At 40.2% G+C, this 25,373-nt stretch overlaps 1 protein-coding gene and 1 long non-coding RNA gene across 6 annotated transcripts in view; one reads left to right on the top strand and one right to left on the bottom strand.

The window, feature by feature from the left end:
* Positions 1-18,432: 18,432 nt before the first annotated feature.
* LOC136686281 (uncharacterized) lies at positions 18,433-23,914 on the bottom strand. The gene is made up of 4 exons (XR_010800309.1): positions 23,728-23,914; positions 19,213-19,326; positions 18,993-19,124; positions 18,433-18,881 (listed from the first exon to the last, which is right to left on the bottom strand). It is a non-coding gene; the product is annotated as an uncharacterized lncRNA (long non-coding RNA).
* Positions 23,915-24,115: 201 nt separating this feature from the next.
* The window catches only part of dscaml1 (Down syndrome cell adhesion molecule like 1), a 110,303-nt gene continuing 109,045 nt past the window's right edge, over positions 24,116-25,373 (top strand). For all 5 annotated transcript variants that reach the window (XM_066676920.1, XM_066676909.1, XM_066676900.1 and 2 more), the window contains exon 1: positions 24,116-24,238. In XM_066676920.1, coding sequence (XP_066533017.1) covers positions 24,196-24,238 — 43 coding nt within the window. In that variant the 5' untranslated portion in view covers positions 24,116-24,195. The remainder of the gene's footprint in view (positions 24,239-25,373) is intronic.

Below are 25,373 nucleotides of genomic sequence, written 5' to 3'. Positions count from 1 at the left end.
TTCACTCCTTGCTAAATATAATCCAAACCATCCACAGACTCCCTGCTCTGCACTTCTGCAGACACAGACGACCACCATGTCTTCGGGAACAGGTGAGTCCCATGTTAAAGTTACTAATCTTATGTGACTTCACTGATCGGCTCACACTTGTCTATGTTCATTCATTCATTATCTTGAATATATATATTCATTACCACTTATTCAGGGTCGTGGTGGGTCCAGAGCCTACCTGGAATTATTGGGCGCAAGGCAGGAATACACCCTGGAAGGGGCACCAGTCCTTCACAGGGCAACACACACACACACACACCAATCCACCTACCTTTTGGACTGTGGGAAACCCACGAGGACACGGGGAGAACACACCAACTTCTCACAGACAGTCACCCGGAGCGGGAATTGAACCCACATCCTCCAGGTCCCTGGAGCTGTGTGAGTGCGACACTACCTGCTGCACCACCGTGCCGCCCCACTTGTCTATGTGTCTATTGTAAACAATACAATTTCTATAGTATTTATATGATCTAGTGTTACACATTAGGGTTTATTTATTGGAGTTAATATATTCGATGTGAAATCAGGGCTGTTCTTAAATTGGAACATGTTTCAAAATGTTAACTATAAAGCATAACTAAAACTAGCCATTGAAATAAAGGTAATTGTAGCTTTTGAGACTGTAAGACTGAACATGTCCTAATTTAGTAAAATCTAAATAAATAGTATATAGAGAATGTTTATTGCTGCTAGTTTATAATTTTTTGTTTGTGGAGAAGAAGAATAATTAAACAGATTATACATACATTCAGATTTTATTCTCAGTACCACAATCACTGTCTACTCTAACGCTAAGAAGCTAAGGACCCATCGCCACCATGAACTGGATAGGGGTTACAGACAATGAGTGAATGAATGTAGTACATGAGAAAAAATACACAAGGCAACAAGTTTCAGAATTCTTTAAGCTGAAAAGTGAAAGGTGAAAAATAAATCTCATGAATTCTCATCAAAATTCCAAATGACTTCAAATATTTAAAGGAAAATACAAAGACGATATAAATTATTATTTTCTTGAGTCTGCATGAGTCTGGCATTTGTCTCTGTTTCAGAAACTGATGTGAACAATGATGCAGATTTTGTGTACGGTAAGAGTGAATGGTCTTCAAATTGTATTCAAAGCCTAGATATTAATTTTTATTTACTTTCTTATTAATAATCATAAGATCTATTAATGAAAATGATCAATATGTAAGTAAATATTTATTTATTTTTCTGCATGAAATGTATTGCAGACTATGATACTCTGATCATAGTGGGCTTGTCCATTGCTGCCGCCCTTGTGGTACTGTCCATTCTCTTACTGACTGGTGGGTATTAAACTTAAACGATTGAGAGTGGGTTTGTATATGTGCCCCGCAAGGAACCATAGATATCTAATGAGGTGTAACTCTTTCAGGTAACCGCATCCGCCGTTGTGGCAAGTCCAGGGTAAGTGATTGATCTTATTTTTTTTTATTTTGTTTAGTATAACCTTACTTATTTCCAACATATAAAATATTCATACATTATATTATAAATATTTTTAATATAATTTTATTAAAAACTAATTTTTTTTATTAAACTAATACAAATATATTTTCATGTTTTCAGCTTACACTCTCTATTTTAAATTATATATATATATATTGTATGTGTGTTTCAGCATAGACGAGTGGATGAAGAACGGTAGACGTCCATTTTCACATCTGAAATTTTGGAAATTATGAGAACTTTGACGAATAAAATAAAGCTTTTCAAAATATAGTTAATTATAGTTAATTATAGCGTCTGTGAATGCTTTGATTTAAAAAAAAAAAAGTTTTCCTGTTTTTATGAAAGTTTTTGAACTTTCTATCAATAAATTCAATTCTATCAATAAAAAGAGGCTCATATATAAATCACAAACCAACGTTTCTTTCCATTATTTTCAGTGTTTTAAAAAAATTAATAGAACATTTTATAAAAGTGGGTCAGACACAGCTGTGCTGTGACACTCCTCCCTCGTTGGTCCACCTTGTAGATAAAGTCAGAGACAGTAGCTCATCTGTCGATGCGCAGTCTGTAATTGTAGAACTACAATGTGCTCCTGTGTGGTCAGTGGAGAAATGGACAGTGAGTGTAGATATAAAGTAGGTTTTCCTAATCCAGTGATTGTTCAGTGTAAGAGGTGTTGTCAATCACTTAAAAACTGTTTTTCAGTGTAAACTTTCATCATCTCACGTGCATAATACTGTGAAAGGTATCAAGAAATCCAAAGAAATCCCAGTCCAGGTACCATTGTTTAATAAACCATCATGCTACTGTGATAAATATTGCCACATGGGCTTGGGGGTACTATAAAATCGGTGTCACTTAACACTGTCCAAAGCTGCGCAAGAAATGTAACCTGAAATCTATTAACCAAGGTGAAAGCCGTTTTTCTTGCTTTCCTGGCACCTCGTGTAAACTATGCTGTGACTCAAATAACGATATACTCCCTACAGAGTGCAATTTAAAGATTTATAGCGCTATTACTACTACACCTCTACTATGTGCACTACATAGAGTAGAGGAAGACGTTTGAGACCCTAGTGGTGTGGCGGTGTAACTGCAGAGCGACGCAGACACCAACGCAGAAGTATAAACGGTGTAGGGCTCTGCCTCGAGTCACAGTAGAAGTATAAATCGGCCTTGTAGTATGATTTAAGGGGCCACAAAGAAGCTCCGTGAAGCTGTTTAGGATTTGCTTCTTACCAACATTAAAATGAAGCCTTCAGAACAGGATGTCCTCACTACTTCTACGATCAATATTCCTCAGCTTAAATTAGCACTAGCTTTAGGGTCTGAAAGGAACATCACTGTTGATGATAATTACCTCTTGTCAGTAAAAACGAAACCAGTAATTGCAGCTCCATGTAAATAATGCTTAAGCTCGTTATGATGTCAGATGTAATACAGAAAAACAACTTTAAAAATGTCCGTGTGTTTGGATACTTTAAACAGCCTGTAGAGCAGAGAATAGTCTGCTAACGTATATTTGAGAGATACCACTCCCTACACGAGAAGGGTAGATTCTATCTTTTTCCATTTCTATTCTATTAGAGTTTTCATACTACTCCCAGGTCACACAACTGAAATATATTTATAATGATATTTGCTCACAGTTTTGTATTTTCTAAAAGCTGATGATTTTTAAAATTATATTTAGTGTCAGACATTGTCCATGTATGAGTTCATACATCTTTCCTAAATGCTTCATCATACTGAGGGTCACGGTGGGGCTGGAGTGGGTCGTTTGAGGTGAGGATTCAATCCACAAACTTAGGACCCTGGAAATATGTGGCAGCGACACCACGCTGCCCTTTCACAATGTAATATTTTCATTCTTTCTTTCTTTCCTTTAAGCTGTGGTTATTTTTGGAAAGCTTAGAGGAATCTAGTGAATATAAAATCACAATTAAAAACGACTTAAGCACGTTTGATAACAGCAGAAGCAGGACATGAATTTAACTGTTTACTTTGTGAATGTAACACCAGGTGGCAGCAAAGAACACGCTTTGTCTTTTAGTTCCGCTTATTTATAGGAGACATTTTATATACAGGATTGGTGAATTCAGATAATATACATGAGTTTAGCTCAAAATGGAGCAAAGTTTATCTGAACTCTGAGCTTAGACAAACTGGAACTCAGCTTAAAGTAATTGGAATGTATTAAAGACGTGTTGAGCTGAGTCCAGTAAACCTAGCCAGATTTATAGTCAGCCCGAAATCCCAAATGACCACAAAATTCATGTCCCTTAGTTTTGAGGCATTACACCACAGGCAGGTGAATATTAACAAATACTAAAGGAGCATCCAGCAAAGGCTCAGTCTTTGCAAACAAAAATAACTTGTTGCTCATCACCAATAACAAACATGGTTATATCTACAAAATACAATCAAATTTTTAAATCAAAATATCTTTTTGTGCTTTTGTCAGCTATAAAGCTTTGAGATAATTAGCACATCAGATTCTTTTCACCTGCGAATATTACACCAAACACAGGCAAAACATCCAAATTATGTCCTTGTTGCTTTATACTCATTGTTATTTTTATCAGCTGCAGTTAACACACATAAACCTATAATTACAAAGGTGAAAACATTCCAGGACCAGCTCAGAGTGGGTATAATTTGGGCGGTGGGTCATTGTCAGCGCTGCAGGAACATTAACCTGGTGGTGGTGTGTTAGTGTGTGTTATGCCAGTGCGAGCGGATCAGACACAGCAGTGCTGCTGGAGATTTTAAACCCCTCAGTGTCACTGCTGGACTGAAACCCTAAAAATATACAGCCAAAACGCCTTTTGGGAGGTGTGCTGGCACCACTGATGTTGGACAATGGTCTTTTTTCCCCCTTTAGGGTGAACGGGTAGCAAACAACCTTAAGGGAAAAGGAGGAAATATTTAATTTCATTCTACATTTGACACTAGTTGTGCATGCCTCTGAAAGTCAGAGTCATGATCTATTGCGTACAGTGCTGCCTCTTTTGGCCATTTTCACTGTAATTGAATATCAACCAGTTTGCTCATATTTATGTGTATTATTTAGATCTCTATGGGTTCCAGAAGGGCTAGCCCTAACATGATTTCTTCATAAGTAAATGGAGTCATCACAACAGTTGGCCCCACTGAGAGATGTGGCAGGATCTGGCACTAAATGCAATACAGCACCTCCAATCTGATACCAAGTAAAACCCAGGCTGGTGTTGATGATGGAGATAACGATATTTTAAATGTTTTACATCTGATTCTGAATGGGCAAATAAAACGTATGGAGAGTATTTTTGTATACCTATTGTATTTATTTACTTAATTTATAGTAATTACATTTATTTCACAATAAAATGTATTTGTAATTACATGAAATAACATATTCCTGCCTTGCGCCCAATGATTCTGGGTAGGCTCTGGACCCACCGCGACCCTGAACTGGATAAGGGTTACAGATAATTAATGAATGAATGAATAATGAATGAATTAATATGGCATTGTGTTGTTCATAGATTCACAGATATATATATATATATATATATATATATATATATATATATTTATATATATATATATATATATATATCAATAGATTCGGAATCCAGACTCTATTCTCAAATGTAAATGCAAGCATAGGATCCACACATCCCTCGCTGGTACTGTGTTGGACTGAAGAAATCCAAATCAGCACACTTAGACCAGAGTGTGGCATGGCTCAAAAAATCTTTGTGGCATATTTTAAAAAGGGGAAGCTTTTCACATTTCAGCCTTTCTAAGTGTAGGGGATTTAAAGATATGTTAACATTGTTTTAGCTGCTTGGTTCATCTGCTAAATCAGTTCAAAATAAAGCAGCCCATCTCCCACTGGACACTATTCATTTACAACATTACACCCATTGTACACACACACACACACCTCTGAAAAAAAATTGTTCCAGCTAATGACTTTGTTGACATAATTATAATTGTTTATGAAAAGGTGTTTTAAGAGGCTTAAGGGTCTAGTTGTTTTAACTGCCATTGGATGCTTTAATTTTACATATTGCTGGTAGTTGTATTGCAACTTGTGTTACGCTACGTCTCTAAAACCCCAGAGGTTGAATGATCTTTTTGAAATGAACTATAAACAGACTTAAATCTTGATGGAAAAACCTTTGCCATTGATGAGAAAATGTATTTCAATTTAGAATATTTTTTTTTCAAACAACATTTGACAGCCATTCGTGAAAAAAAAATACCACAAAATCTCAGAATAGCTCAAAATTGAAAAACACAGAGAACTAAATTATATAATAATAATAATAATAATAATAATAATAATAATACAACGTTTATCCCATAACTGCACAGTTTACACATTATATCTTTATAGAAATTTTAAATTACGCAAATTAACAGAAGAATTAAATGCAGAAACTTTTTTATTGTAGACGGTGTGTATTTAACGCTACGTAAAAATATAATAATGAACAAAACATGTTGCACGTGTGATTCTGAAGCTCGTACAGCCACGTGACCTGTGCAGCGTGACGACAGAAGAGGAGCAGGGCCCAGGAAATGGAGGTATTTTTCCGCACGCTGACAAAGCACATTAATCATCGCTTCCGGCCTGAGTTTAATTACGTTTGAATAAGTAATTAAAGTCAGAGACAGGGTCTGTCAGCGCATGTAAGCTGTAGCCAACATAACAGCACCTTTACCCTTTTGCTTCACTCCTCTCCTCCATTTCTTTTACTCTCTTTAAACTCGGTTTAAATTAAACAGTTAAAACAACAAACACTACAGGAATTTGTGTTATTCCCCCTGTGTGCACCTACAATTTTTTTAAATTGATATTTTCAGACTTAATAGCGTTATTTGTGTGTGTGAGCTGAGCTAATCACATTTAGGGGGTCTGACTTGATCAGAGTTTGCGTGTGAAATTATTTACATGTCCCTTTTTGATGACGGTTTTTACCAGGTCTGTACTTTAGGACCATCTTCTGAGCTAAATCTGCTCCTGATTCTGCTGCAGTAAAATAAGCTTAAGCAAACACCACGTTTAAGAGAATAATCAGTAAAACTGCTCACACTTTAGCAGTGTATTGTTGGCAGACTGAAGTAGAATACACTGAAAAAGCCCTGGCTGTATGTGTTTAAAAAAGAATATCACGTTATTTGTCACATTTTATTTGTACTGAGGGAATGCAAGTCTGTTGGACTTGACTCTTTTGTCTTTGAAGGGCGTTTTAACTATTTCATGTATTCAAATTAAATCTTTAATTGGAATGCTGGTAAAGCGGAACATAAAAATTAAAAACATGTACGTGAAATTCAAATAAAGTCAGAAATGTGACTGCAGGCGTGAGAATGTTGTGAAGAGCAGTGTACATTACAAAATACACAGCTGGTTTAACCTTGTTTTCCCTCAAAAGTGATCTATTTAAATTCTTAGTGTCAGCTACTCTTAAAGTCTTCATAGACAATTCTGAGTACACTCGTATGTGGACTATAAACACACAAACTGCATTACCGATAGGACAACAGTTTTTACTGACTGCCAGGGAAAGATAAAGGGCCGATAACTGTCTCATTGCTTTAATGTGTGGAGAGAGCAATGGGGCGTTTCATTGAAAAAGGTTTCAGGTAACGCCTAAACCTACAAGATCAGCACGCTACGGCTGGGAGTGAAATTTCCATTGCTTTCCTACCAATGTGCCGAGATGTTATCTTCATTCCCACGCTGTGTTGACCTGTTTCTACTTTCTGGACACCAGTCAAACTCAATATTCATTGTGACCCTGATTCCTCCAGAAATTATTTTGCATCTGTATCTAAAAATTCTAAATCAGACCCAAAAAAAAAAAATCCTGGGAACATTGTTTATAAACACTTTATTTCTAATGCTTTAATGAACAGTGTATAACGTACATAGACAGGGATTGACAATATAAAACACGTGAAGTAACAAGAGTTTAATATGCATCAGTTAAATATCAGTTTTAACTGCAGAAGTTTTTTGGAATTAATTAATGGGTGAATATAGGTGTTCATTTTATAAACCAAAAATATGAAAAGTCTTTCTGAAATTTATATGAAATTTATTTATAAAAGTAAATTCACAATAAGGTTTTTATCTTCACTAGTGGACACTCTGTCACACACACACACACACACACACACACACACACACAAACAAGCAGCAAGCATTATATCGGTGATAGAAATATCAGTCTGACATAACCCTAGGGTTAAATTAGCTGGTTTATAATTTACTGGATAACAGTTATAACATGTTTTATATGTGTATTCTGAGCATCAAACCAAGGCTGTGAATAGTATCCCATGAGCTAATACAAGCAAGAATCTATGTCTATGAACAGAGTTCTATAAAGTATTGATCTTATTGTTTTATTTGTAAAAGTCTTGCTTATTAAAAGCGACTGATCAATAAATAAATAAGAGTCTAAAGAAGGTGAAGAACAAGATGAGACCTTTGTTTTGACTGAAGTAATAATTGGACACCATTAGGAAGCAAAGGTAACTGAAGGAATAGTTTTTTCCATAAATTGTGCAAAAGAAATAGTTATTGGTGAAAAAAATTTTTTTTTCAAACCATTTTAGTTAAAACAATGTTGTGTTTTTGTGTCTGATGTGTTTGTTGTAAACTGTTTTAATGTTGAAAAAAAATGTATTAATTAATTAATTAATACATTAATTAATCGGAATTATAGAGCACAAGGCAGAAACACGCCCTGGATGAGACACCAGTCCATCACAGGGCCCCACCCACTCATGCATTCAGATCTGTGGACAGTCAATATTCAGTCCATCTACCAGTATGTGTTTTTGGACTGTGTAAGTTATTCTGAGCAGCCAGAGGCAAACCAACACAGACAAGGGGAGAACACACAAAACCCCAAGTCAGGTTTTGAACCTACAGACCCAGAGCCAAGGGATTGTGTAGTAGCAACAGAAAGAACGTGTTTATGAATTTGGTCACTACTAGGAGGAGTTTCATTAAGTCATAGTTACAGTGAACCAGAAAAGTAAGGCCACCAACTGATTTATAAATCTGACGTGACATAATGTTGCTGATGTTGCCCTGCGATGGACTGGCGCCCCCTCCAGGGTGTGTTCCCACCTTGTGCCAAGTAATTCCGGGTAGGCTCCAGACCCACTGCAACCCTGAACACCGCGGTTACAGACAAGGAATGATGTTCCAGATACATGATGGGTTTTTTTTTTCCAAAATATTTTCACCTGCTTTATTTTGAGACAAAAAGTAACATAAATCCACAAGCAGTGTCACCTACTATCATGGCATATTTGTTATTCTATGAGTTATATTTATTGATATGAAATTTAATATCATATCACAGCAGGTAGTGCCTCTGTCACAGCTCCAGTGACCTGGAGGTTGTGGGTTCGATTCCTGCTCCGGGTGACTGTCTGTGAGGAGTGTGGTGTGTTCTCCCTGTGTCTGTGTGGGTTTCTTTCGGGTGACTGTCTGTGAGGAGTGTGGTGTGTTCTCCCTGTGTCTGCGTGGGTTTCTTTCGGGTGACTGTCTGTGAGGAGTGTGGTGTGTTCTCTCTGTGTCTGCGTGGGTTTCCTACTGGTGACTGTCTGTGAGGAGTCTGGTGTGTTCTCTCTGTGTCTGCGTGGGTTTCCTACTGGTGACTGTCTGTGAGGAGTCTGGTGTGTTCTCTCTGTGTCTGTGTGGGTTTCCTCAGGGTGAGTGTCTGTGAGGAGTGTGGTGTGTTCTCTCTGTGTCTGCGTGGGTTTCCTCCGGGTGACTGTCTGTGAGGAGTGTGGTGTGTTCTCTCTGTGTCTGCGTGGGTTTCCTCCGGGTGACTGTCTGTGAGGAGTGTGGTGTGTTCTCCCTGTGTCTGCGTGGGTTTCCTCCGGGTAAGTGTCTGTGAGGAGTGTGGTGTGTTCTCCCTGTGTCTGCGTGGGTTTCCTCCGGGTGACTGTTTGTGAGGAGTGTGGTGTGTTCTCTCTGTGTCTGCGTGAGCTTCCTCCGGGTGACTGTCTGTGAGGAGTGTGGTGTGTTCTCCCTGTGTCTGTGTGGGTTTCCTCTGGGTGCTCCGGTTTCCTCCCATGCTCCAAAAACACACGTTGGTAGGTGGATGGCGACTCAAAAGTGTGTGTGAGTGAATGTGTGTGTGTGTCTGTGTTGCCCTGTGAAGGACTCCAGGGTGTATTCCCACCTTGCGCCCAATGATTCCAGGTAGGCTGTGGACCCACCGTGACCCTGAACTGGATAAGCGGTTATAGATAATGAATGAATCTAATATTTATTCATCTATTTATGCACAAAGATCTAAACCCACTGCAAGATACGTACACGAGAAAGCACCTGTTTTTGAACCATTTAGTGTGTTAGTGTTTTGTGGATTGTAAACATTGAATAACCCTATAGCACTGAATGAACACAGAGAACTTGGGAACATACTATAACCCAAACTCCTAAAGTGACTGAATGAAAGAAAAACAACAAAAGATGAATCTTCATAAGTATCTTTATAGAAGGAGAGCCATAGTCAGTATATTTTCAGGGACTGAAGTGGCCTAAACATATTAGATTCATATTAGAAAACAATTCCGATGGGCTGCTTCTGATCAGTGACCCAATACACTATTGCTGCTGTTTTATCATGTCTTTGTAATGAGAGATTTTTGCCGTCAATACGGCTTTATTGGCTCTGTAAAGTAGGGCTTTCAATGATGGGCCAGGATCAATGGTCTTCAGGAGATAAATCTTTAGCACATGCAAGCGCTGTTTTCTCAGGTGGAGAGAGTTTTTTGCAGCTTTCCGAAGTTCCACGTTGTGAATTACAGTATAATTCCATATGGTTTAATCATCTCTCCAAACAGAGAAGTATCTACTCTGTTACTAATGTCACCAGGTCTGTGTACAGAATCATTAAGCTCCAAAGCTTTGCATACGTCCAGCACTCTTTGTTTTACATTTTCCCTGCGCTGCTCTGCTTCTTGTACCTCATCATCCCTAGCACTTAGGTTCACGTTCACTGAGCCTTGATTCTGCATCTATAAAGTTCATCCGTATAATGAACTTCACCTCTGATGTCCTTGATCTCGTTTGTCAAAAACCTGACAGATTACTTCAAGCTTTCAATTCTTTATTGAGTATTTCAAGCCTTTCTTTAAAGACTGAGCAGAGAGAGGTGACCACCGTATTATCCCGTGGTGAGAGGAAGTGATCCTTGTTGTTGCACTTGGTTGCCATCTCTTTAGAAGGCATCTTGGGAAGTGGCAAGATGTCTACCAAAGTCGACTGTAACACAAGCACAATTATCCCTAACCATACCCCAGTTCATGACGTGGGCGTTGAGAGCCTGCACAACAGTTGTTAGATTGTTTGCAGACCATTCATTAATTCATTCATTCATTGTCTATAACCACTGCTTGTCCAGGTCAGGGTCGCGGTGTGTCTGGAACTTACACGGAATCACTGGGCCACAGGGCAGGACCACACCCTGGACGGGGCGCCAGTCCTTCACAGGGCATCACACACACTCACATTCACACCTATGGACACTTTTGAATAGCCAGTCCACCTAACAATGTGTGTGGGGGGAACACTCCAAACTCTGTAATGTACTAAAATAACAGCACTATATTATTGAAATGCTAAATTTCTCTTTCCTTTTTATGAGTCATAAACACTGTCTACTGCCAAAGGCACTGTCTCAACTGAAGGAAAATGTTATGACGTGGTATTTGTGCCCAGTAAAATATGAGAGAATATAATAATTTAAGTGATTAGATTCTTAGTTTAAATGTTGTAGAAACCCACAAATTTTTCCTACAGGCAGCTGAAGCTTATTTAAATGGTACAGAAACTGGAGTCATTTTGTTGAACTGAAGATCCACAGCTGCCAAAAGTCACTGGCCTCCTTTGAAAAGAGCATCAGCACAAAGCATTAGATAAACAAGGGCATGCTTTTCCACACACCTGTGCACATTTTGGCCCGTGTCAGACATTTTAAAACATGCTCAGTGAAGCTCAAACCCATATACCACTAAATTTGCTAAACCAGAAAGATAAAATCATTTTGTTTTGAAAGTTTTATGTTTTCAACAACATTTTAAACTGATAAGACACAGCGGCTCATATAAACCACCTGAGGGCTACGGCCAGTAAAAAAATGTCATTTAAAATCACTTTTCGGAAGTGATTCGGGCACATACAATAAAAAAGGGGGCATAAGAGGCCCTTGTACCCTGTTTAAATTTAAAATGAATTTAAATATAATTATTTCAGCATGGTTATAATAATAATAATAATAATATGTTACATATATATAGCGCTGTTCTAATACCCAAGGTCGCTTGGTTAAGCACATTGTGCCCAGATTTGTCAAAGGCCCAAGGCCAAAATGCAGTAATCTGCAATAATTTGAGTAACACTGGCCAAATTACGTGTTTACAGAACAAATTCATCCATAAGGACAGTTTTACACATATTATTTTAATCATTTAATGATTGTAGAATAAAACATTCAACTCGTTTATAAGAATTTTCTATGTTATTTCAATAATAAAAAAAAAGGGTAATGCAAAATTATGCAAAGAATATTACTTTAGTTCATTGTAAAGAACTTATTCTGACTCTTGAGAAAGGCTTTCCAAACGTATGTAATTACTACATTATTGTACTATACTTCAATGTCTAGTTTTATTGTGTTTATTGTATCATCCTTAGTTTTTCAACATATCTTTTAAAAGCATTGAATCATTTCTAAGATTTGTATCACTGCTTTGCTGTTCTCAGTTTTCCTGCCTCCATATTAGCTCTCTTCCTCCTACTGCGGGATCCTCCCTCCTTCAGTTGCTTCATCCCTGTGTTTCTGCTGCCTGCAATGGCGAGAGATCCTTGTAAGATAAACACAGGAAGAAAGAGGGAGATGGGAGATCTGCAAAGCTATACAGCCTCTCTCTCTCTCTCTCTTTCCCATCCTCCTCTAGTTATCCTCCCCTGTTCATTTGAATAAATTAACACCCCCCTGGTGTCTCGCTTCACCGCCTTCTCCTCTCCCCCCCCTCAGTGGACAAGCTGGTATGAGGGACAGAGGATTCAGAAATATTGTCCTATTTTTACACCCACAAACACAGCACACACTTATTCATCCTTACTCACTCTCTCACTCACTCACTTTCACTCATGCACAAACACACAATCTCATCCTTGAGAATAAACGAAGAAATCACCCAACCATGCTAACGGTTTCATATTCTGCCTCGTTTCCACACCAAAATACACACTTTTTTTTCCCTTCTTCCTTGGTGCAGATTGGCACTTACCAACACGCAGGCGCATTTGCTAGCGACCCTCCCTTTGCTGCGTGACGTTGTTCGGTGACTCATTTGACTAATGATGGAGAGCTTTAACATGGCGTACTGTACCGCATCAGGCTGCCTAATTATCAGCAGAGTCATAAACCTAGCACAGAGCGGCAGTGGACTTCGCTTACACCGCCGTCACCATCTGGGCCCACCATTTTGGATCTTTTTCAGCTGTAGTTTTTGCACAGGGTGCTTTTAATACTGCAGAGGGAGCTGGGGGACAGAATGCCAGTCAGCCCTCCATTACAGGCAGCCTGTACCAACTGATGTTCAAACTGCACCGCACACCCCTTTTCTCCCCATTTCACACGTGGGATCTTGGAGCGTGCTGTCTCTCCTCTTGCCTTCACCACCACCCTCCACCCACCTCAGTGACTTTGCAGGGGTCGGATGGTGGGCAGGGGACTGGGCCTCTCTGCATTAATACCAGATACATTAGCGTTAATATGATTCTACCATGTAGCCATGGCCTGAGGGGGTCTCTGATTGTCTGAGTATTAGCATTACCATTCTCATTAGCCCACCCGTTTCAGTCTGTTCGTCTCTCTCTCTCTCTCTCTCTCTCTCTCTCTCTCTCTCTCTCTCTCTCTCTCTCTCTCTCTCTCTCCCTCTCTCTCTCCCTCTCTCTCATATATATACATCAGTCCCTTCTCTTTCTCATTCGTGTCTTCCTCCAGGCAAAGACTGATGGCCGCCTAGAAAGATGCAGATGAATTGTATTGTAATGCTGCCTTTCTAATCTCACTGGCTGCTTGTTTGTAGTATATTTAGATCTCCTGCTGGTAATATCCTTCCAATGCATGTCAAGCACATATCATGTGTAGTGATGCTTAAGGGGCTTAGATATTTCACAATACATGAGCAGACATAATTAATTAGGAAATTGCTATTAATATGAGAGTAATTTATGCTCATAATGGGGTAATTTAGTTCTGATGAGGCTTTAGAAACCATTCCTTTTGTAAACTTCTCTGTTCTGTGTGATTACTGGGGGAAGTGTGTAGTACTGATTTTCCTGAATAACTTACTGCAGGTAAGATGTGTTTTAAATGCCGTTTTTTTACATTATTATTTCTGTATAAAAGCTTTACACACAAGAAACATTAACATTAGAGTGGAATAGTACCACATTTATCCAAATCAGTTACGTAGGGAGATACATCTTATATATGACACATTTATGCCCTTAAGTCATTGAATATATTTACAATATGGTTAACTTTGTTTAGGATGTAATTCCATTTGAACCTCGTTCTCTGAGAAATAAACTAAGTGTAAATTGTATTTCGTACTGTTTTAAATTGAATGGAACAGGACATAGACGTAGTCTTTCATTCAAACAGTTTATTGAAGTAACACTAATAAATTTCAGAAGATAAGAAGACAGCCACGCATGATCAAACATGGCTGAATGTAATGGAGGACGGGTTCAACACACTGAGCAAACCACTCGCTCTCTGGGGTTGCATTTTGAACAATCCTGAGATTTCACCTGTTTTCTTGTAACTTTAAACAGAGCAATGGTGGTGATGTAGTTCAAAAAGGCAGTAACAGTCAGAGTTGTTCAGTGTGGTGTGGGTTATAGGGACAGAGAGGACTTCAGTTTAGCTGCATTCAATCACTCCATGGAGCTTTACATTCTCTGGGAATTATGGATGGTTAATTTTCAGCCTTGTTTTGTATCTAAATTATCTCTAATGTCTTTAAATCTAAGTATTTTGCCGCAACACTAGTTCAAAGCACACAAAACCAAGCATTGTTAAAATTCTTAGAATTACACCTTTAAATATGTCACATTTTTAAAAAGACACATATAATTAAAATATACAAAATCAGGTTTAAATACATATGGCCGCTTTTAAGCTCCACAGATATGAGTCTGTTTATGTCCATGGCATTTTTCGGCACTTTGAAAACACACCAAACTTTTAGTTGTGGTGGAGCCTTTGAAATAACCGCTGTGTGAATGTGGTCATTTACAGATGTTGACTCCATCCATAAATAATGAAGAATGTGGTGTTTAATATTTATCTTGTTAAAATCATGTGATGTATGGCTTATATGTGAAGTGTATAAATGCCCACTGCTACTTCACAACACAAAAATACAGTACATAGTTTGTTTTCTGTGTTTTTTAAGGGAATTCCTTGATGGCGGTTCACCACCAGGACACGAATGGAACTTTCTTTTTGCACAAGGACTGTGCTTAGGAATTACGTCACTTCACTCCAGGAACCACCTCTAGCTGCAGAGCTATCAGCAAGGCTAGCAGGCTCCAGAAGCATAACGAGCAAAGCTGTCAGGGGTAGCAGTTATGCAGAGGGGTACGTATCTTGGTTGATAGTGTGACACAAGGAATGTAATAAAAAAAGCAAAGTTTTCTATGTTTTTGCATATGATAGCAGAGCCAACCATATATTTTATGATAGTTTTGATCTATGGTTGTGTTCTAAAGAAATGATCCTCAAAAGGTGAACCATAGTGCAATTTATTAAGGAGCAATAACCTTTTCATCCCGATCTGGGCTGTGTTGTGGGTCCAGAACCTCCCCGGAAACATTGGGCCCAACGCAAGAGCACATCCTGGACAGGGCACCAGTCCTTCACAGAGCATCACACACCCACACGTATGGACACTTTTGAATAACCAGTCCACCTAGCAGCATGTTTTTGGACTGTGGGATGGACAGTGAACCGAGGCAGATTTTGAACCCACAACCCCAGGACCCTGGAGCTGTGTGACAGTGGCACTACCTGTTCCCAACAAATGTTCATATGCATGTATTTTTCATTCCCCAAATTGATTTTCTGTTCACGCAAACTATATAACCATTTCTACATGGCTACATTCGGCATTAAGGTTCATATTTAAGTACAGTTGGTCTGAAGTATATTATTAAAAAATATTTGGGAACGGGGGCGTCACGGTGGAGCAGCAGGTAGTGTCTCAGCTCCAGGGTCCTGGAGGTTGTGGGTTCGAGTCCCGCTCCCGGTGACTGTCTGTGAGGAGTGTGGTGTGTTCTCCCTGTGTCTGCGTGGGTTTCCTTCGGGTGACTGTCTGTGAGGAGTATGGTGTGTTCTCCCTGTGTCTGCGTGGGTTTCCTTCGGGTGACTGTCTGTGAGGAGCATGGTGTGTTCTCCCTGTGTCTGCGTGGGTTTCCTCCGGGTGACTGTTTGTGAGGAGTGTGGTGTGTTCTCCCTGTGTCTGCGTGGGTTTCCTCCAGGTGACTGTGTGTGAGGAGTATGGTGTGTTCTCCCTGTGTCTGCGTGGGTTTCCTCCGGGTGACTGTCTGTGAGGAGTGTGGTGTGTTCTCCCTTTGTCTGCGTGGGTTTCCTCCGGGTGACTGTCTGTGAGGAGTGTGGTGTGTTCTCCCTGTGTCTGTGTGGGTTTCCTCTGGGTGATTGTCTGTGAGGAGTGTGGTGTGTTCTCCCTCTGTCTGTGTGGGTTTCCTCTGGGTGATTGTCTGTGAGGAGTGTGGTGTGTTCTCCCTCTGTCTGTGTGGGTTTCCTCTGGGTGATTGTCTGTGAGGAGTGTGGTGTGTTCTCCCTGTGTCTGTGTGGGTTTCCTCCGGGTGATTGTCTGTGAGGAGTGTGGTGTGTTCTCCCTCTGTCTGTGTGGGTTTCCTCTGGGTGATTGTCTGTGAGGAGTGTGGTGTGTTCTCCCTCTGTCTGTGTGGGTTTCCTCTGGGTGATTGTCTGTGAGGAGTGTGGTGTGTTCTCCCGTATCTGTGTGAGTTTCCTCCGGGTGCTCCGGTTTCCTCCCACGCCGCCCTGAACTGAATAAGGTTTACAGACAATGAATGAATGAATGGGAACAGTTGGTGTTGGGCTCTCCTAAGACGAATAGTCCCCATAGATTTATTTTTGACGCTTTACCACTATTTTACTATTAATGCTATAGAATATAAAAATATGATGTGTTAGTTTATAGGTCAATATATCTTTACCACCAATGTAAACATTTTTACCCTTTGCTCTTTTGCCTGTTTAGTATATGATTGTTTGTTGTTTAGAAGTTCAATTAATTTATTTACATTTTTTTGTATTCTTCTTTCAAATGTAGTCATCCATGTAAAAATACTACATACTGAAAAGTGAATTTATTACAAATCCCAACCGAGTAAATACAACACAGAAGACTTGTTAACCCGGCCTCTCTGGTGTCCCATAGTGACATGTTGTGCTTGTTGGTGAGAATAGGAGGGATTTTAGCTAAATTTGCCTGTGTTCATGTGTAGGAGTGTAAGGCCAGGGTTCTTTCTTCTATCTTTCCACTTGTTACGTAACTGAACAGAGAGGCAGTGGCTGGCTTCTGTAGGAGTCAGCCAGCTCCTGTCAGCTACTCTGCTCTGCGCTGGAACTTTTTCCCTCCTGCAGAATTTCACTGCTAGTGCTGTTTCAGTTCTTCCTCATCACAACTTCTCAGAGAAATGTAAACCAAGTAAAGAATCTTTGCCTGGGTGAGAACATGGTGAGAGCTCATGTCCCAACTTGCCGCATTGTGTTTGTTTGTTAACGTTTCTAGATATTTAATGCTCACGTATCATTATTCATTCATTGTTTATTCATTCATTTATTCATAGTCTGCAACTGCTTATTCCATTCAGGGTCTTTGATGTTACTGGACACAATGCAGGGACACACACCGCATGGGGCACCAGTCCATCGCAGGGCAGGTTTGAGTATGTTTTACTGGCATATAGTTCACTTCACATTTTACAAGTTTGTAATATAATCTGTATGTATTCTGTAATCTGAAATGTGTTTTGGTGGTGGGGGGCTTGCAGCATAGCAAATAAATTAGATACATAATGCATGTCCCTCCAAATAATCCCACCATGAACATGATTTGTCACTTTGCTTAGTTCAATAAAAAGCTGCAGTTTTTGTCAATCATTTTTTATGTTAAAACAAATTCCAGTGGAGTCTAGAAGGTAAAGACTTTTACATTTGTCAAGGAATGTGTGTGTGTGTGTGAGAGAGAGAGAGAGAGAGTAGTGGGGGGTGGGGCTTAAATATATATGCATCTACAAAATGGGGGCCCTGAAGAAAACATTTTGAACCACTGGAAGTATATAGCAGAGTATATACTGTAAAAAAACACGAGGAAACAGAGTCAACAGAGAACAGAGGAAACTAAGTCCAAATTAAATAGGGATGGGAAGGGGTTTACAGGAGTACTTCCTAAAAATAGTGTTAGAACATTAAGTTATGACAATATTTCTGTCTTCCACAATCACCACATCTAAACATTGGAAGTACAGTGACGTGATTTGCCTCGACCAGCGTGGTCAAGTCAGTTGTTCTGCCTTAATAACTGTCAAAGTGATGGATAAGTGACAGACAGGGTTTTCATGGACTACGTCACTAGATAAACCTGGCCTTTGCCTTTGCTATTAAAGGGGAATGTAACAGACTTTTTAATATCTTTCTGCATAATCAAATTAAGATGCAAACAACAATTGAAACACTAAGATTGAATATGGCAATGACAACAATAAACAAACATATAAACAAAGTAGTTTAATGTGAATCGGTACGTTGTACATTACTAGCCACAGTCCAGGCCCAAACCCGTAAAACAAGTTACTCTTCAACCCTTATTATATATTATATATAAGCCACATTTACTGAGATTATCTGGCTTTTTCTGAAGTTATTTACTGCTTGGAGCAGGGGCATACTGTAGGTTTAAGTGGGAGGCACACGTTGGAATAAACACTCCAAGTAAGAACATCTTCAGAACTTAGGAACAACAGTTGCAGAGGAACCAGCTCAGGTCAGTTTACTTTTGCCAGGGGCCTGTGGTTCTCCCCTTGTCAGTGTGGGTTTCCTCCAAGTGCTCCAGTTTCCTCCCAAAGTCCAAAAACACATAGGTTGGTTGGTTGTGTGCAAGTGTCGATAGACATGAACAAATGAGTGAGCCTGTGGTGCCCTGTGATCTATTGGTGCCTTCCAGGCTGGCTCTGGGCCCACCGTGATCCTGATCTAGATGAAATAATTACAGAAAATGAATAAATGTTTTATTTCAGGAGCAATTTTATAAGAGTTCAGAATTCCAAAGTGTTCTCAGTGCTATAAATGTTAAAAAGGACTTACACCGGAGACCTAGCTTTTTCCTAGCGTGAGGGTTCCTGCCCTGTACATTGCTGTGTTTGCTGAGCTCTAACACACCCATTTCACCCACTGGTTTGATTGGTAAGATCAGGTTTGTTGGGAGAAGGGAGGACACTGAAATATGTGCAGAGGGACTGAGAAAGCAGTAGAACAAGAGCTGGAAAAATACATGTGACGGAAAAAGTATGTTAGTTATTAATACCTCTCATCTCAGCAAGCAATGGACGTCTCTTCTTAGCCGTCAATGTATGTCTATGGCAGGAGATTCCCTCCTCGTCACACGCTTGTTTCAACTGAGCTCTTCCACAGCGGCCCACTAGTCAGTCCAGCAGAAAAGAAACAAAGTGACATGATTATGCGCATGCGCCATAAAACACTTTTAATCATGGATAATTCAGATGTCAGGTTTTGTCTTTAAACATATTTTAAATGCTTCATGGCAGTGAGGTGCTTACAGACTAGTACCACACAAAGTTTACTTCTCTTTATTTTCTTAAAGAGCAAAGTAACTCCTAATCCCAGTTGGAAGCATATTTTTAACAATGTTTATCACAATACACAAAAATATCAATGGGAAAAAAAAAACTATGATCAAAATTAAAGAATATTTGGGATACGTCCCAGTTATTGGAACATAACTGGCACCTGGTACTAAATTGAACTTGAAAGCTTATGTCTCAGCGTACTGGGGACTGTAATTTCCACTCTGTATTAATCAAGCCTCTCATCAGCAAAAAAAAATCAAAAGGCTAGGAATTTGCTGAGGAGCATGTCGCGTCGACGGAGGAAAACTAGCCCAAAATTCACTTCAGTCACGACAGTAAGTTTCATTTTATTTGGTTCAAACAGGAACAGTCTATGACGGGAAACTTCTGTTAAGTTTAACAGAGGAATCCTCAGATGCTGGGTGTTTGTTTTGACAGAATTTCGGCATCTTATACAATTATCGAGACCTCCTTTAGCCACACGAGGGCTGGACAATACAGCTAACATTTATATCACGATATATTTCTCAATTTTGGTCGATAAGATATAATTCTGAAATTAATGTGAACAGTAAAAAAGCCAAGAACTAACAGCAACACAACATCACCATCAAACAACAACCTCTTGGATTTGTCAATATTAATATTTTTAAACTAACTTTAAAATTGAGTGCAATGTAATGACCGTCAGTCAGTGACAGATCTCTGCAGTCTCATGTTATGTCTAAGAAACCTGCTGCAGTTATTAATAACTGTGAATAAGACTTAGTGGAACAAAATGAACCCAGAGCAGTGTGAGAAATCTATTATGTCCTGCAAGCACAGATGTGCCAAAGTCATTCACAGTAAGGTCCTATTCATGTACAGGACCCTGGAGCTGCGTGACAGAGACACTACCTACTGCTCCACCGTGCCGCCCTCTGACATCTTCATAAACCTGTAAATGAGTGTCTAGTAACTAGTGGGTAGTAACGAGTCACATATTATTTGTAATTTCCTGAGTATTTTCTGAATTTTAACCTTTATTTCTATTTACAGACCCAGATGCCTGGAAAGTATTTTCCAGAATTGTTTTGTAAAATGCAATAAACCCGAGAATCTGTGATTTGTTCGCTCTCTTCTGATTGAATTAATGGAGTAAATTCCAAAGATTTCCAGCATTTTCACTGACCAATGTGCTTCGTGATTATAGACGAATAAATGACTACCGGAAACACACTCTGAAAGTTTGAGACAGAAGTGTATTTACCACCGTTCTACACCACATTTCCATGTAATTACCCTTTTTAAATGTTTGAGAACTGAGGATATGAACTGGTGAAGTTTTGTCAGTTGAATATTTGCCCATTGTGACCCCGAGCTGGATAATGTATTGCAATGAATATTTGCTTGATACAAGACTTCAGCTGCTTAGCACTCTGTGTTTGCCGTTGACTAATTCTGCTCTTCATCATGTGCCATAATATTTTCTATTGTAGTCAGTACTGCAGAGAGGCCAGTGGAGACACTCTGTCTCTATGAAATCACGTTGTTGTAGCGTGTACGGAATGATGCCTGGCATTGTTTTACTGAAACCTTTCTGATGGCAGTATACATCTCTAAACATTCATTCATTCATTATCTGTAACCACTTATTCAATTCAGGGTGGCGGTGGGTCCAGAGCCTACCTGGAATCCCTGCAAGGCGGGATTACACCCTGGAGGGGGCGCCAGGCCTTCACAGGGCAACACTCGCACATTCACTAACACACACACACCTACGGACACTTTTGAGTCGCCAATCCACCTACCAACGTGTGTTTTTGGAATCGAACCCACAACCTCCAGGTCCCTGGAGCTGCATGACTGCGACACTACCTGCTGCGCCACCGTGCTGCCCCATCTCTAAACAATATCAATATATTCCTCCACATCAGCAGAGCCTTCACACAATGCACATCACCAAAAAATTTAAATGTGGACTCATCTGATCACAATAGGTTTCCACTGTCTTTTAATCCATCAGAAATGAGACCAGAGCCCAGAGATCTCAGAAATATTTACTTTAATATAATTATCTAATATAATGGCTTTACATAATAGAGTTGCGGGTTGCATTTCTTGATGCAGCAGCAGCAGCAGACTCGAAGCACTCCCAAGTCCATGTGGCTATATTTACCATAGTAGCGTTGTAGTTTCTCATGCAGTGCTGTCTGAGGTCTTGAAGGTCGTGCACTGGTTGCTGTTCTTGCTCTATATTTTTTTACATTTTTTTTTTTTCAGATTCACTGTATGTTTCCTCAATATTTTGTGCACTACGTGGTAAAAGCCCTCAATTCTGTACAAACTTGAATTGAGAAATGTTCCTTCTGAAATCTTTGACCAATTCTCATGACGGTTGGCACAAAGAGATTAGCCATGACTCGTCTTTGTTTCATAGCCTCAGCCTTGGTTTGATGCTTCTTTTATGCTTTTGTTGTTTCAGGTTGTCAGACAAGACATCGGAAATCTATTCTCTGCAAACTTGTGAAGTAAATAAAGGTGAAAGAATATTCACAACCACACTTTTTTTTGTTTGTTTTAAGTCCATTTTTACAAAAAAAAAATCCCAACATTTTCAGAAATTAGGTTTATTAAATACTATGATCATGATTTAAATTCAGTGCACTTTTTATAAAATTCAGAGAATGGTAGTTCACAATTGTCTAGCTCTGTGTTGTTTGTATGAAACCCTGGCTCATATATGGAAACAAACCAAGTGTCTCAGTCTAAACTGACTCAGGGGCTCTCTCTTCTGTTGCTGGCTCATGCACGGGTGACAAAATGCAACTTTTACACGGTGATGTCGAAAAGCATGAAAAAAACAGGGTGTTGCTCTATTTCTGCTCCACAGGTGGATAACGTTGATTTATTTTTGCTGGTGGAGTAATATTTATTAAATAGGGGCTGAAAACCACTAACAGCATGAAATAAATGCGTTCTGACAGTGCTACAGTGCTACACTGCGACAAAACTAAATCAAACAGTGAATAAAATCCACAGACAAGTTAAAGCTCATCCACAAACAAGCTACAGTCAGTTTATTATTCAAACACACTGTTCCACCTTAAAAATAAATGCACCAGGTCACTTAAGGTGGAACTGACTACAAATTCAGGACCCTGCTAACGGCATGAAAGTATATTATTACAGCATTAATACTCTGTCTTTAATGGAATTCTCTGGAGATGCTTTGTGACAACGTCAGCTGTAAAATGCTACACAAATAAATTTGATTAGATTTATACAGTGAATGAGGTGAGTTAGTGTTCAACAGCAAACAAGCTACAGCTGGTTTCTTACTCAGATATACCACTCCACTTTAAGGATGCAGCGCTTCTGAATGAACACAAAAGGAAAGGAGTGTGTGTGTGTGGGGGGGATATTTTGCTGTGAGAATAATAGTTCTCCAGAACCCCATACCTTGCCTTTAAGGAGTAAATTAATCTATATTTCACTCATTCATATAACCATTCATTTGTTCATGGTTTGGTGTTAGGATGTGCACTGCCTTTTAGAGTTACCATTTTATATCAGGCCAAACCAGTCAGAAAAGTGTATAGATTTTAATATTTCACCAGCTGTACTGATGCTAGAGTATAGTTTACTCTTTACGTAACTCATTTTTAAACAAATCAAAACAAGTACTTTAAACTGTTTTGGTGCAATATAACTACATTTCCTCGTCGTTACTCAAATACAGGCAAAAATACAGGCTTCTAAACGAGCTTTAGTGATTTCCTTTAAATACGACTCTCCTAGATTCTGTCCTGAAAAAAAAGTGGTTCCTCATTGTGTGTGTGTGTGTGTGTGTGTGTGTGTGTGTGGGTGGGTGGGTGGGTGGGTGTTTTGCGTGGATACGCTCATCAACCCGCCAAGTAACAATACTTTTAGATGATCACATGACAGCATCAGCATCATGAAAAATAGCTTCAAACAATGACACTTTGTTCTTAAAGGAGAAACGAGAGACTTGAGGTAGAACTATGTCAATTAAATTCGTTTTAAAAAGTGCATTACATTCATTTCCTCGGAGTTAATGTTCATTTCGCCTTCTGTAAAACCACAAAGCTTTAAAATAGAAAGATTAATCCGCTCTTTTTGCAAAAACGACTGCAGTGGATTGTGGTACAGAGCTCTATCCTGAACGAAGGCAGTAAAGAAGTGTCCACCCCAGTGTTGTGTGAGGCACCATCCAAATAAGAGTTTAGTACCTTTTTTTCTGAGAGCACTCTCTCCCACCTCGGGCAACAGCTTCATTAATGCGATCCGTGGCGCGTAAAAAACCAGAAAAACCAAAAGTCCCCGTGTGATCCGCTCCCTCTGAAGGCGCTAAAGTCCGGTCAGAGTCAGGCACGTTTCGCCCTGTGCAGTGCGCCCGCGCTGCGCTGCTTCCTCCCCACCCCCCACACCAGAAAGCAAAGCTCAGTGAGCGCGCGCTCTCTCTCTCTTGCGCTCTCTCTCTCTCTCTCTCTCTCTCTCTCTCCGCGCTGAAGGAGGGGCCGCTTGGGCTCGGGAGGAGGGACCAAAGCGCTGGCCGTGTCTGGGCGCTGCGAGTCTGGGACTCGGGCTGGAGAGAACACCGCCGCGGAGCATCAGCGCCACTCCTGCACGCAGCCTCAGCCTCAACACAGCGCCGGGACCGCCACCAATTCCTCAGAAACATACCTGCTCTTTATGGCATGTGGCTGGTAACATTACTCCTGCTGTATTCTTTTAAAGAAGGTACGTACCCTCGCCCTCCTCGGATCCAGCTGTAAGTGTCAAGTAAAGAAACTCTGCTGAAAATATTGTCTGTAAAAGATTTAAAAAAAAAAGAAAAAAACAGCTCCATCGCAGAGAAGAAGCATTCAACCAAAGAGCAGTGTTTCTGTGGCGCTCCGCGGTTCTCTGAAGGAGAGCGGTTTCTAAGGATGGAGTTTGAATAATAAAAATAAAAAAAGCTAAAAGCGCTCAGGTGCGTTGCGTGGAGACGGTGTTGCGCGGTGTACGTTACTTTAAGGACGTGCTGAAGTTTAAGTTTAATGCCAATTACATTGGGCTCCAGAGGAAAGGGGCTGAAATGGTGGTTTATTCGCAGAGGGGTGAGCTGTAAACGGGCACCGTGTCTGAGCTCGCGTTACCTGCGCGACGCTGCACCTGGGGGGAGGGGGGGGACACCGTGTGGAGATGGAGAGGCGTGCTTTTCATCTCCTTTATTTGGATCCGGCCTCTGACTCTAGTCACTTCTTCTGCACGGAGTTTTGGGGTGAAAGGTAGAGCTGGTCAGTGGAGCAGGAGCGCGCGTGACCCGGGGTGTGTGTGTGTGGGGGGGGGGGGTTCACTTTAAACCGCGCGCTGCTGCTCTCCTGGCCGTACGCGCGCGTTTTCTCCTTGTTTTGTCGCATTGGACTTGTTACGCTCGTTCAGTTCGTGCGTAAATACGAACGTTAAGCACTTTCCCGGGTTTGTACGAGTAGAATAACGTGTGCGTTGTGTTCAAAGTGCGCCAAAGAGCGCGAATTGATCCGCATCGTTGTGTCACAGCTTGTGGAAAAAAAACACAGCAGCCTCGTTTTCAATTAGCGCTGGTGCAATTAGTGGTCCTCCATTTTCTGATCCAACAGATTCCTGGTGTGAGACAGAGCTGCTGAGCGCTGGATGAATTCACACTTTTACCACGACCCACACGTGAAGTTCATAAGATAATATCCCTATGGATTTACACAGTGTGCCATTAGCAGATTCCTCCACAACATTCTTTTTTTTTCTTATTGCCATCGTCCCTCCCCCACCCTCTTCTTCTCTAAAGGTGCGCTGTTTTCAGCCTCGTTTTTTCTGCAACTCTGTTCTCCACGACGTTGAAGCCCGTGCGTTGGGT

Source organism: Hoplias malabaricus, chromosome 1 (genome assembly GCF_029633855.1).
Source record: "Hoplias malabaricus isolate fHopMal1 chromosome 1, fHopMal1.hap1, whole genome shotgun sequence".
Taxonomy (NCBI): domain Eukaryota; kingdom Metazoa; phylum Chordata; class Actinopteri; order Characiformes; family Erythrinidae; genus Hoplias; species Hoplias malabaricus.
The sequence above is the reverse complement of the archived record's forward strand: the minus strand, read 5'-3'. Positions and strand labels throughout refer to the sequence as shown.